Source organism: Strix aluco, chromosome 22, assembly GCF_031877795.1.
Source record: "Strix aluco isolate bStrAlu1 chromosome 22, bStrAlu1.hap1, whole genome shotgun sequence".
NCBI classification, from domain to species: domain Eukaryota; kingdom Metazoa; phylum Chordata; class Aves; order Strigiformes; family Strigidae; genus Strix; species Strix aluco.
In genome coordinates, this window is record NC_133952.1 from 9486347 (window position 1) to 9500582 (window position 14236).

Genomic DNA, 14236 nt, shown 5'->3' on the forward strand with positions numbered 1-14236 from the left:
ACCTCCTTTACTCCTGAACCCTAATCTTTTCAAACCTGGCTCTGGACCTCACACAAGTTTAATTTGACAGCCTTGGTTCGTGTGTGGGAAAAGACAGAGACCGGGCAGCTTGCTGGCGTGCAAGTGAGGTTACGGTTGTTTTCCCCGCATGCATTGCTTATCTTCTGTCACCTCCCTGCTCATCTGTATTTCTGCCACTTCTGGGTCTGTTGAAGAGGACAGGTCCCAGCTCAAACCTGAAGGACTGACTGGTGACCTCCCTCTTCTCACAGTGCCTGCTGCTTACTCCTCTCTGCTACCATCCCTTCAATTAAAACACCAAGGAACTTCCCTTGCATCCCCTGGCTGCTTGCTTTCCTTAAAAAACTTTTGGCAAGGGACTTAATGGAAAGTCTTTGGAAACTCCAGCAGATGACAATAACAGATTGCACCGATCTAAAGGGCTTCAAGGGGTTTGCAGAAGCCCCATGGACCCTCCCCAAGCAGATAGCACTTACCCAGGTGTCTTTAACTCTGTCCAAGACAGAGGTGTCTTGATGTGTTTATCTCCACACCCTCTTCCTTGTATGAGCAGACTCAGGCTGTGGCTCTGTAGTGCTCTGTGTCTTCCTGGGACTTTCTGTACAGACTGGTGTCACACTGGCCACCACGGCACCCCTCAAGACACCTGGTCCCCTTCTGGTGCCAGGAGAGGGTGGCGAGGGGCTTAGCCCTCATGCTGTGGCAGTGCAGGAGCATGGACACCTCCTGTGGGCACGGCGGGGGGGGGGGGAGTCAGCAGCCCCAGGTGCTCACAAGAGTCCCCTGAAGGAGCACTTGAGAAGGTGAACTTTCTCAAAGATCAGCCAGGATGCTGATGCCAATGGGCTGAGGGTATCCCAGCAGCTGCAAGGACCAAGTGGAAAAATGTAAAGAGCCTCCTCCATCGGCAACACTGAAGGGCTTGAGGAAAGGATGAAACCATGAGGTTTCCCATGGTAGGGACCTTCGCACCAGCCTCTCCACCAGATCTGCTTTGTCCTGGTGATGCCACGGCGGTGTGTCAAGGGGACAGGAGTCACCTGAGCGCCTTTCTGCTGGCAGGTCCCTCGTGTCGCCAGGGCAGCAACCCAGAGAGCAGATGGACAGGCTGTTCCAGGGGCAGCCGTGCTCCATCCATCTTGGCTAATTGGGCAGCGTTTCTCCCCACTCCCTGCCAGACCCATCTCCTGCTGGCGAACAAACGTGGAGCAGGCCTCTGCTCCTGCACCATGGCCAGCAGTACTCCAGCCCTGCAGGATGCCTCCTCTCCCTCTGCCCAGCCCCAAACTGACTCCCTATTCCTGCACAGATTTTCAGCACAAGCCCCCGCCTCTCTTTCCTCAAAGACCTGCTCCCTCTGCCTACCACCTCCACGGTGCTTGTGCATGGTTGATCTGCCCTGTCCCATCCCACCACTCTCCTGCCTCTGGCCTCTGTGTGCTTCTCCCTGCACACACCCCATGTTCATCCCCCAGCTGTCCGCGGGCAGGAGAGGATAACTCGGTGCTAGAGCTTATTGCTGTGATGAGTCTTCAATAAAAATAGGTAAGTAAGTAAATATTAGCATGAAGAGCTTGTGTGTGCATTTGCCGGCATCCAGTGGCTCTCTCACTTTGCAGGACTTGTTCCAGCTCAGTCGTGTTTTAGCTGAAATCTTAACGGAGTGGATATTCCCACAGCCAAAGAGAAAATGTGAAATGCCTATCATACAGCACGTGGCACCATTTCCACTGACTCCTGACCTTTTATCTCCAGACCCTGGACGGTTTTGGCCTGCACACCACTCCGCTTTCTCCATGCCACAGCATCTCCCTTAGCCTGGGAAAGACCCAGACGACCTATCTCTTATCCATCCTTCTGATGTGGAAGATGTGGTTGCCTCCTTCAGGTCTGCCTTTTCGTAGTAATCACCTCTTAGGAGAAAAGAGCAATTTCACAACATGCCATTGGCTTTGATCCTGCATTTGCCTTCTCATAAACCTACGCCATCTCGGGGCACTGGAGGATTTTGCTCGTGAGTGCTTTATAACACATTACAACACATAGTGTTGCATTTTTTCATAGTGTTCATAAGCATTTGCAAAACTCCTATTTTTAACACCAGCGATGACAAAAAACAGGTAGTTTTCTACCCAGTTACCTATTAAATGTCATTTCAGCATTCTCAATTTCAAGGATGCCACCCTGTAATTTTATAGTATTGAACAGAGACCTGAGTTTGACTTTTCAGCTTTTCTAGCTTTCTTTGAACAACTTTTAAACTATTTTCCAGAAGAATTCTGGACTGTGAATGCCCTGCCATAAAATAGCTTAGGTTATATCCTTTTCTTTTACAAATCTTTAAAAATGACAGCAATTAAACTGTGCATCCTTTTATGTCATTACCTCTGTCAGTGTATAATGCCTGGCAGTTTTTCATCAGAGGTTACCTACTGGGCAGATTTATTCTCTAACATTGCTGTTTCTGGCTAACCGTAAAATAATCAGGGACTAAAATGGAAATATTTTCCAGAATACAAAAAACACTTTCTGCCAGTCAGTCCTCATGGCTGTACAGTCTTCTGGATCAGATTCACATACATAACATGATATTCTGGTGACTGTTCTACCTATTCTTTGCTGTATATCTAAATTCCTTTTTTTTTCTTTATGGATTTTTTAAAACATAGAGTAATAACTTACATTCTTGATTGTTACATTTCTCTACATTCTGGGAAATTGGGAGTTCCTTGTTATTTATATGCTTTTACTTAAATTTGCCTTATCTTTACTTTTTTCTTTCTATCTATGTAAGGTCCTGCTCATTTATGATATCAACTTTTTCAGGAAGACCTGACATGTTTGCAGTCCCAAAGGACTTTACTTTTCCAAAAGTTTCTTTTAAGTCTACAGCCAGTGAACATACAGCCACGATCAGCTAACTTCTGCAGTGTCTATTCTAAGGTTTACCTGTCTCATCTAAGGTATACCTGCCTGCATTCCGTTCTGTCATCATAAGTGGGGTTCAGATTAGCTGTTGAACAAAACATCCAAAATTTCCTGCCCAATTCTATGGTTCTAAATCTATTCTATATGCTTCAGAAGTGCCTCTTCTCTTTAATTTGTTCCCATGGATACCATTCAAAAGTTTCATTCATTTTAGGAGTGCAATACTCTTCAAATATTTAATGCAATCTACCAGTTGACTTTTGCTTCCTAATTTAGCTGGAGGCTCTAAAACCTCAGACTTCAGACACTGCAACGGCTGCAGAAGTGTGACTATCTTCCACTCCTCGCTCCTCTCTGCAGCCACCCTTGTCTCCCCAAAGAGATTAAATCATCATCTGAAGCTTGTCTGGGGCTCTGCTGCGTTCCTGGGGGTTTCAGCACAGGACGATGCTCCACTGACCCATGTCATCCTCTTACTCTGCTTCTTTCCTCTCTGTCTCATCCCAGCTTCTGCTACCAGGTAGTGTCAGAGTTCATACCATGCATGAATCTTTCATTTAGCAATAGATGAGCTCAGAAATGCTGGAGGAGAGAGCTGAAGGGGAGAGGGAGTTGCTGGTTCCTCCATTAGCTCCCCCCCGGGGCAGGTCCCTGCAACAAGCTAAACGGGTTGAGTGAGGACGGCTCTCCAGTGTCACGTTTCAGCACAAGCCAGCCAGGGCCAGGTACCCTCACAAAGCATAAAGGGATGTAAAAGCCTTATCTTGGTTTAACTCTGCACAGAGAAACCTCACCACAATGTCCCCAGTGGGGTGGGAAGGGCGGCGGACTGCAGCCAACGCCTGCTTGGATGGTGGCAGGAGATCACTGCAACTGGTAAAGATGCTGGTCCTCTCTGGGAAGGGGGGTGGGATGGGGGCAGAAGTCTGAGGTCCCCAAAAAATGTCTCTTCACCGTACAGGTCAGGGACGGGGCATCCTGAGCTGCGAGGTGCTGGGCAGCACCTAGGGCTCAGCCCTGGAGAGTGGGGAGCCCCTGCTGCTCCCACCCTTCCTCCGGAAGGACCAGACCTGCTTCTCCACCAGACTGCAGAGCATTTGGGCTGATGGGGAGCGGTAAGGAAGGACAGAGGGAGGCCGTTCTCGGTGACAGGCTGCAATCACATAGATCCACGGGGTCTCTTGCTGTTCACACACCTTTCACAGAGGTTAGAAAAACCCACCATTGGGAACAGTTCCTCCATCCCTGCTGAGATGGGGAACACTAAGTAGGTGATAATAAGCGGTCCCTGGGCAGGAGGGCCTGCTCTCCTTTGGAAAGTGCTGCTCAAGGCAATTTATCATTCAGACAAAGAGGGGAAAAAGGGTTAAACACTGCCTGGCCTCCCCAGCCAGCGGTGGCTTTGGTTATCTGCAGCATGGCTGCAGGGCTACATGGTGCCTGTACATGTTTGGGGATCAAGAGTTAAGTGTTTAAATGATAAGTGATATCTTAAAAACATAAGTTTAGCAATGAATCTTTGCCGACAATACTATACTATTAGTTAATAGGCAGAATTAACTTACTGGCCTGGGGCCAAGCCCGTCACAGCCAGAGCCAGAACAGCTGAAGCTGCTTTTCACTTGGGTCTTGCTTTTACGGGATTTTCTGCTGCAGGGAGACTCCAATTTCTGTAAAAATATGCTCGTGTTTTCCTCCTCCCAACCTGCCCCTGGAAGCTCAAGGCTCCTTGGAGCTCAAGGGATTCAGCCGGGAGCTGAAAAGCTTTCCTTTCGCATGCAGAGACGTGAGCAAGGGTGCTGATTTCCTACAGGGCGTCTCTCCATGGCCCCCAACCAGCTGCCTGCCTGCTCTCAGTGGGTCTTTACAGGCAGATTTACTGCTCTAGGTGCCACCAAGGGACTCACTCCTGATTCCTCCCATCCAAAATTAACTGCCCTCTCCCTCAATTGGGGGACTGAGCTCGATCAAGTAGCTCTGGGGGAAGGAGCTTTCCTGGAGCCCAAGAACAAGAAGACTCTCCTGGATCTTCCTGGTGGCCGGGGCTCCTTGGGTGATGCTCCCTCTCACTCCTGGCCCTGGGATGGCAGCCCTGAGCCCTGGGGCTGTGCACAACAGCCCATTGCACAGATGCTGCTTCATTCATGCTGCTTCCTTTTGTGTCTCCCTTGACTGCTGGCTGTAGCCTGCTGCACCTCTTTAACCTTGCAGAGAGTGAGAGGAAGCCACCTCCTCCAGGTGTGGTGAGCCAAGGACTTCATGTGCAAATGAAACCTGTTCTTCCTGCACCAGGAACTGAAAATGCTACGTTAAATGCATCACCACCAAACTCGTTTCAATGTCCCCTAGATGTCATCTCTCTTGGCTCTGTCTGCCTGGGAGCCACCTCTTGATGTAAACTAGCACATAGGTGCAACTGAAGTGGTGGCTGTCCCATTTCTGTAACCCCAGTGCTGCTACTTTTCCCAGACAAGGCTTTATCTAACGCTCTTTGCAGCAGTGTTTGAGAGTCCCACGACAGTGCTGTCCAAGGGTTAGATGTGGGCAACAACTACCAGTAAAACCAATATGCCTTGCCTCCCAAGGTGGGACCAGCTGCCTGATGGTGGTCAGGTTCATGTGACCCAGTGCTGCGGCCACTTGTCACCAGATGGCAGCAAGGAGAGCATCAGCTCACATTGTCGTGGATGGCCGAGGACAGCAGTGAGGACGTACAGTGCTCCCTGGTCTATGACCATCCTCCACGGAGGCCACTAATTCTGGTGCAGAATGAGAGGAAGGTGCAGAAGCGGACACTGGAGGAGGTCCAGCATCACCCATCATGGCCTGGCACTCTGTGGCACTTGCTAGTCTGCTCGGAGCTGCTGGCTTGGTGACCAGAGAAGCTTGTGGGCTGCAGGACAGAAGGTGGAGGCTGGTGGCACCCCCTGCACTGGCAACACCAAGTTTCTGAGGGCAGCTGTGGGCCTTGGCAGGCCTTCCTGTGGACGCTGAAGGGATGTAACAGTCATAGAAAGCCCTTCCTGGGAGCAGAGTGAAGGCGTGAGGTGGGACCAGAGCTCACAGTCCTGACACAGAGCTGACTCTGAAGAGCATCTTCAGAGGACAAACTAGACTCCAAGGAGTACATAAGAGCTTCAAAGTCACTGCAGCAGTCAGGCAAGAAGTCTGCATACTCCAAGGTCCCATGTCCAGTAGCAGCAGCCTAAGGGGATGCTCAAAGTAGCTGAAGAACAGAGAAGGTCTCCAGTGACTGTTCCCTTGGGACAAAATTCCCACTGTGCCTGGCAGCGCAGCCCTGGAGAGCTGCAAGAAAATCCTGAGGGTCTGGGTGGACTCTGGCAAACAGACAGGGCTCCTGCTTGCGCTTGGACTCTAGGCTCTCGCGTCATAGAACTGGGTGGATCCTCTGGGACATGCATTGCAGGACACAAAACCAGCCCCGAGGTCCAGAAGGACTGAAATGATGGTTTGAGGAGTTTGGAAATGGTGAGGGCTTTCTGACATCTGATGGGACATGCTGGGTGCTCCAGAGCAGCGGGGAGCGAGGGGACCATTACAGAGCCTGGGAAATGGGGGAGCCTTGGGAGAGCGCTGGGATGGCGGGTAACTGCGTGGATGCTTGGTCTCCTTGCCCTGGAGAAGAACACATCTGGAGGCAGGAGCAGCAAGACCAAAGGCCTCCTTCTGTAATGAACTGAGCACTCTCCATGCGATGAGGCACTAAAGATGAAAACTTCTCCACGCTCTATGGAGCTAGGCCACAGGATTCTCTGGAGGCTGCTGCACTGACCAGTAACATCTGCAGTGATAGGAGCCATCAGAAAGGCCATCAGAGCCTGCAGTTGGCCACAACTGAGTTGGGAAAGACCATTTGGCTCATGCATACGGCCAACACCGTCAGGGAGCCTTGACCTCCTTCAAACACACCTGTGGTTGGCAGGAAATGTGTCACTTGCAATGGGTCAAGGCAGGGAAGCCAAGATGTTCAAGCTGATGGTGCAGCAAAGTGACAAGGAAGAGCACAACAAGACACTTTGGTGTGTTGAGGGGAAGGGATCCATCCTGGCAGTCCAGTGGCTCTTCAGCTCTTGACCTATGAACCTTGCACAGCTTGTGCAGAGCTCCATGCGCAGGGTGTGACCTTCCCTGAAAAGATCCTCCAGGACGGGGACACAAGATCCTCCAAACGGGGGCACAGTTATGGGAGGTGAGCAGAGGGGCACTGCTGGGTATGAAGTGGGTGCTGCCAGGGTGGGTGGGGTGAGGAGATGTCTGGGTGGTGGCAGAGGGGACCTGCTGGGGCAAGCAGTCGCACATGTCCTGAAGAGGGTTGGGCTCATGAGGTGCCCAAAGGACAGGCTTGGCTACCGGCACCAGTGGTGTGGCGGAGCGGTGGGGCTGGGTCTCAGGCCGGACCTTCTGGGGAAGTCCTGGCTGACCCCATCTGGTGTGAATGGGGCTTGTCCCCAACTCGCAGCTGCCCCTCACGGGACACGAGGGAGTTCCTGCTCTCGCCCCACATGACTTGAGTCCAGGGGGGTTTGGGGGAGTCAGGGCCGCCCGGAGCCTGCCAGCAACAAGCCACGGATTTCGCCAACTCCTTGGATTTTTTGTTGTTTTTGTGGTTTGTTTTTTTTTCTTTTTTTGTCCTGCTGGACGTGTCCCTTTCTCCTGCCGGCCCTGCCCGCAGCCTGCCCGCTCCCCTCCGCCGCCGTCGCCCCTCCCGGGACGCCCCACGCCCGCCCCGGCGGGCAGCGGCGGGGGCCAGGCGGAGCCCCCCCGGATGGAGGAGGGATGCTCAGCCCGGGGCCGCCGGGCCGGAGCGGGGCTGCGGGCGGTGGGAAGGGCGGAGGCGGGGGCATCCCTCCGGGAACACCTCCCCGCCCCCCCGCTCCCCCCTCCGCTCCCCCCTCCCCGGTTTTTGCGGCGCGCAGTCAACCCCGGCGAGGAAGATTTGGGCTGAAATCACGGCTTTCTCTGGATGATCGACAGCTCCGGGAGAAACCATCGGCGGGCGGGGGGAGCCGCCGCCCGCCGCCCGCCCGCCGCCCGCCCGCCGCGCCGCCGGCCCCCCGCCGCCCCCCGCCCCGCCGCCGCCCGCCCGCCGCCGCCGCCCGCCGCCCGCCGCCCCCGCCGGCAGCGCGGCGCCCGGGGCGCGGGGGGGGCGGCGCGGGGCGCTCCCCCGCGCGGCGGCGGCGGTGGCTCGGCCCGGCCGCGGCGGCGGGGCCGGCGGTGCGCTCCGTGCCCGCGGCCGTGCCCGCGCCGGCGGCGGCCCCAGCGAGGGGGCTCGGCTCTGCGCTCCGCCGCTCCGCCGCTCCCCCGCCGCCCCCATGGAGCGCCGGCCGCGCCGCCTCTGAAGCCCGGCCCGGCGCGCACCATGGGGCCGCTGTGGCTCTGCTGCCTGCCCCTCGCGCTCCTGCCCCTGCTCGCCGCCGTGGAAGGTAAGGGGGGGCCGCGGGGGGCGGGGGCCCTTCTGGGGCAGGGCGAGCCCCCCCCCGGGTTTTTTTTCTTTCGCCCTTTTTTTGAAGGGGGGGGTGGCACTTTACGCGCTACCCCCCCCCCCCCACCTCCTCCTCCTCCCCGCCGCACCCCTTCCGCAGCGCTGGAGGGGAGGCGAAGTTTTGGGGAAGTGCTGCCCCAGCTGGAGGTGTTGCCGCCGGAGCCCGGTGCGGAGCTGAGGGCCCCTCGTGTGTCGTCGTGTCCCCCCCCCCCCACGCCCCGTCCCCAGACCCTCCCGCTCGCCGCGTTGCCCTTCTCTCCGCCATCCCCATCGCCAAGGCTGGGCACCCCCGCGGCAGGTCCCCGGGTGCCGGTTGGGTACCGCGGAGCCTCCGTCCTAGGGATGCCCGGGCTCTGCCACGCCGTGCCCGCTGCTGGCGGCTGGGAGAGGCTTTGGGGCGCACCTCGGCAAGGCCTTGCCGGCATCCTGGAGCTCAGGGCCGGCTCCCCGTTGGCGGTGTGGCTTTTCCCGGCGGCCCCGGGAGGAGCTGGGCTGCCCGCCGGGTTCCCGGTGCTCAGACAAAGCAGAGCCAGGCGGCAGGTGGGAGCTCCTGCGGGCTGGGTGCGCGGGGAAGGCGCTGGGTGGGAGCCCGCTGGTGGGCTCTGGGCAAGGGGGCGACTCGTCTTCCCGCTCCCCGAGCCCACCTCAGCCGTGCCTGGTGCCTCCAGCCCGCCGGCTGCACGGGCACCCCGGGATGCGACGGAGAACTGGGCTGGGCAAGGTGTCAGGCCAAAAAACCGGCTCATCCCGGAGCAGCGCGGTCCACGGGTTATCTGCCCGTCGTGCGAGGGCCGTGGCCAAGGCGGCGAGGTGCCGGGGTGGCTCTGCCGTCCCCCCAGCTTGGCTGGGCTGGCGGGCAGGCTGGGCGGCCACGGTTGGCCTTGGGCGTGGAGGCGCCGGGCGGTGGGAGCTGCACGGACGGTGTTTGTCTGGAACATGGATGAGGCACCATTTATTAAGTTGGAGTTTTGGGAGATGACTCATGGGTTGGCCAGCTATACATCGTGATATTTACAATATGGGAGCTTGGCATAAATAGGACTATTTACGTTGCAGCGGAGAGCGCTAGCCAGCTATGCTATTCGAATGATCCCAGTATGTTTTTAATTAGGGGGGGGGGAGGGTTGGGGCGATGAGCCTGTTTGTGGGAGCATACATGTCCACGTGGGACATTGGCCTGATCAGCTGGCGGCGTTGACACTTACAACGGGGTTTGTGCTTGGCCAGTGGGGCCCGAGCGGGCTTGGCCGTGCGGAGCTGGTGCTGCTGACTATGGCGTGGGAGGGAGCTGGGCACCTTGTGTAGGGACGGGGTGACATCTCCACCCGCCCTGCCCTTCCTGCACGCCGAGAGGACCTGCCAGGTGGTGCTGGGGGATCGGTGACCAGCTCTTGCTTGAAGACGTGGGTGACCTTCCCACCGTCATGGCGGGAGCAGCGGGGACTGCGTGCATGGGTGCCTGGGCTCATCCCAAGGGATGGGGAATAAACATCCCGGGGATGAGAGGGCAGCCAGAGCTGGCAGGGGGCTTCACCCGCCTGAGATGATCACCGTAAGGTGTGCTCCTCCATGGATGGGGACGCTCCCAGGGAGATGGTTGACGGCAGCCCCTCACCGTGCTTCCAGCGACCGTTCCCGTCTGGGGCTGAACACGTTGATTTGGGTTCAGTGGGGTCCCCCCCACGCCCCTGCTGTTGCCTCCTGCCTTGCTGTGTGTGTGTGTCGCAGGTTTGCGATGGCGGCTCATGGTGCTGGTGTGGGTAACCAGCTACCATGTCCCAGCCCTTCCATCCTTGCAAAGGCCACTGGCGAGCTGGTCAGGTGAAAGCACGCGGGATGCCACTCCCCAGGCACCTCTGCTCCTTCCTCCCCTCTGGGAGCTGCCTCTTCCCGGGGCTCCCTGGATGCTTGGATGCAGCATCCGTCTGCATCTCTGGATGCTCTGGGCCCTGTTGGTGTGGGCAGACTGACTCAACAGCAGCCGCTGGCCGAGGAGGCAGTGGCTGGACCCCGCCGCATCCCCCCGGCCACAGGGCACCTCTGTGGCCACGCTCTCTGCACGGCCACCACCAGCTCCGGCAAATTCCCAGGGCCAAAATGGGGACAAAAAAGGTTCGTTCAGGGGAAAAGCGCATCCTGGTTATTTGCCCGGGGATCCTGCCTCTTGAGTCCTGTTTTCAGCTCTGCTACAGAGCTTTTCTGTAATGCTGGTAATTTCACTTGTCTCCTCTGTGCCTCAGTTTTCCTAATTACAAGGCGTAAAATAATACAAGCGTCTTTCCCAAGGGAGCCGTGAGGTTTTGTTAATGAACATGACAAAGTGCTTTGGGATCCGTGGTTGAAAGCGCAGCCTTAGCCAGTGCGCCTGTGTGTGGGGTGTTTATTTATCTACATGCTTTATATTTCTCTGTACGCTATATATTCACTTGCATTTAACAAACCTTAATTAGAAACAAAGCCGATAGGGAAGGAAATATAAACAGGAGTGTGCATGAAAATTGGAAGTTGATTACTCACTGGCCAGCAGAATGCATGTCTCGGGCTCGGGAGGAAAGGCTGTTTGGTTAAAACCGGCTCTGTTAAAAGGAAATGTGTAAAGAACGTAAAGCATAAATCAGTATGGAAAACAGGGAGGTGGATGACAATGTACATAAAGCAGAGGTTAAGAATTGTGTACAGTTGTTAAGGCAGTTGCAAGGTAATGTATCTGCAGCTGAGAAAGTTCAGGCTTATAAAAGGAAAGTTTTTGTGTGTTTTTTTTTTTTTTTTTAAAAAAAAAAACCAAAACCAGAAAGTCAAGAACAAAGGAGTCCTGGAAGGGTCTGGATCCCACACCGGTTGGTAACAGTGCTGCTATCACTAACGGCTCCTCTTTGTATTCCTGCTGGCATATGCCGCGAGTGTATCTGGAGTACTGATACTTCCGAGGTATTTTTGGGGAGAGCTAGGAAGGACGCTTAGATATTTTAAAATCAACAGCCCAGCTAACTCATGTGCGAGGGGGGAAGAAAACCCCGAAGGCGCACTTCACCCAGTTGGAGTTAACTTTTCATAAACCTTGCGGCACTGGCAAGTTTCCCGAGGGCTGGAGGAAAGCCAGCCGTGTGCCAAAAAATGCAAAAGAAGAAACGAGATGGCCCTAATATCTGTGAGGGTGCAGGCAGCCCAGGAGCTGGCACACGGAGGCAGTGGCAGGCTCTGATGGGTGAGGGAGAACTGACCGATGCGACTTGTGCTGGGAAGCAGCATCATGGGCGAGGGGACTCGGTGTCGAGCATCCTTCTGTGCCGGGTGGTTGTGACCTGAGCCCGGCCTTGGGCTTGGAGAGGGATGCTGGGGCGGGAGGGCCACGTCCTCTCCTGGGGTGGGCATCCCTGGGGCGTGCTGTGGCTGAAGCGCTGGACACAAACACCCGTTTCTGAGCAAGCTGGATTCAGGACCTTTGTGTTTCTGTGTAGTTAATAATATATTATAATGTACACAATCTATATTATGCATTTATTATATTGCACACATGTACATAACACATAGTATATTGTATTTTATGTATACTATAATGTATTTTAGTGTTAAAATACGGTCACCTCTCTTGTACACATGGTCGTGACCCGCTGCTGAGCGCCTCTGCAGCCTCCTCCAGGGCCAGGGGCGGTGTGGGGGGGGCATGCCAGCGAACACAGGGCTTGGTTTGTGCCTCATTGTGTCTGGCTTCACGGTCTCAGTGGAGGAAGACTTTAGCCATCTCTTTGGGGTTACGGGTCACACTAGGGCTGTTGCTTTGACTTTGGTGCTCTAGGGAGGTTGCATGTGCCCAGGATGTGCCAGGACCATAGGAGCTGTGGGAGATCTCAGCGAGCCCAGCGTGCTCCAGAGGGATGCAGCAGAGCAGCAGGTCCAGGGATCTGTCTGTGTTTGAATTCCAGATCTGCAAATGCTGTCCTGAGTCTGGGCTGGAAATGAATTTATCACAAATGGGACTGAGGTGCAGAGCAGACACCATGGTTTCGGGTCAGCCCTGTGCTTCCTGTCTCCCTGCTCCTGCCTCCCCTCCCCATCCCTGTATCCTGGGTTAATTTTTGACAAGGTGCATTCTTTACATCCGCCTGCCCTTTGCCTTACTGGGGCAGCAACCAGGGGAGAAAACTCCTTTTGGAGACCAAATGGGTTTAAACATTCGTGTAGCTGCCGTTGCAGCTCTGCTCCTCCGCTTTTCCCAGGTGGGAGCAGCAGTTACTCCTGATCCCTGCTGTATTTCCAGCTTCTCTGGGTGATAAAAGCTGAGGGAATGGATGCTCGAGGGACATGTCAAGGGGACAGGGCTGTAGGGGATGAGGTCTCAGGGCTGACGTGGCCATTCATGGCCCCCAGCTCCTCGGGACACCCTACAGAGGGATCTGGGGATGCGAAGGGGATGTGGGTGTGCCTTGGGGATGCTGCCAAGGGGTTTTGGGGCTGTCCCCCGAGGATGAGAGCAGCAGCCCCCTTTGCAGACAGGCTGAGGATCTGCCTGCACTAGTCAGCAGCCGTTTGTGTACACATACCTGAGCTGGCTGTAAAGAGGGGTGGGCACCAGTGGGGCTGTGGAACCTGCCTGAGGAGCTGGGTAAATACTGGATGCTGAGATACCTCCCGAGGCCTGAGTGCTTTTGTGCGAGTGCAGCCGGAGCTGTGATAAATGAGAGCCTGAGCCCACGCTCCTGCCCCAACACGCGCCCACTCCTGACAGACCGACCCTGCTGAGATGGGTGCTTGTGCGTGGGGCTGTCTGGGAGTGGGTGCAGGATTCCCATCCCACAGAAAGTCCTTTCTTACCAAGAAAGACCCCCGTCGGCTCCCATCCTGGTTTGCAATCCCTCCCAAACCTGGCTTTCAGTTTGCAGAGACGCCAGAGCGAAGCACGACTGCCCGTTGGATCGCGTCAGGATGGGGGTAGCGGGGAGATCCTCGGAGGCAAAAGTTCAGCTGTTAGATAAGGGGGTAACGGCAGGGCCTCCCGCGATAAGGTGCTGACGTGTGGCGTGGGCGGGGGGGACAGGGAGGGGGTTGGGAGGGGGCTCTGCCCTGGCTGGTACCCAGGGATGCAGGGAGCACGGGGAGGGAGTATTGCTGGGGATGCTGGAGGTGGGCAGGGACTCCCTGGGGGTCATGAAGCGGTTGCTGGGGGGGTGCAAGGAAGGAGAGGTGCCCCAGGGGGATGATGTCCAGGGATATATTGATACCGATTTATATCAATGTCGGGTGTTTCAGGAACGTGCTGGATAGATGGAGTCTGTGCCAGGGTGCAGGCACAGGGGTGGCTGTGTGGGGTGTGCTGCCCCCCCTCCCCTCCATCCAAAGGAGGACGGAGGCGAAGGAGTAAGTGAGGATCATGCCGTGCTGTCCGCCCCTCCCTGAATTCCCATGCTCGGGGATGAAGGGAGCCGCGTTAGGTCTCTGCTGAGCCTCTGACCTGACTTGAAGCACCGATTCCCAGACGTTAAGGGAGATGAAACAGGCCATGAGGGCAGAAAACACACCTGTAATTGTGGATGGTCCATGCCTTTGTAAATGTCACGTAGGGGCATTATTCAGAAATTATAGTTTTAGTGACTGTGAATAATCGCGGCTCTTCAGAAAGCCCGTGAGAGGACGATCTCTTGATTTAGACCCGAGCATCATGTGTGATGTGGTGCAAAGCATGAGGCTGGCTCCGTGGGAGCAGGTTCAGTCTCCCAGCGGACACAAGAAGGGGCTGGTGATCTCCAAAATTTGGTTAAGCTTTATCAGTCAGTCTAATAAATGATG

The 14236-nt window shown here is 55.7% G+C and overlaps 1 protein-coding gene across 3 annotated transcripts in view; it reads left to right on the top strand.

Moving 5' to 3' along the window:
* Positions 1–8214: 8214 nt before the first annotated feature.
* Positions 8215–14236, top strand: part of EPHB2 (EPH receptor B2) — a 144660-nt gene continuing 138638 nt past the window's right edge. For all 3 annotated transcript variants that reach the window (XM_074847938.1, XM_074847939.1, XM_074847940.1), the window contains exon 1: positions 8215–8393. In XM_074847938.1, the coding sequence (XP_074704039.1) occupies positions 8330–8393 (64 nt within the window). In that variant the 5' untranslated portion in view covers positions 8215–8329. The remainder of the gene's footprint in view (positions 8394–14236) is intronic.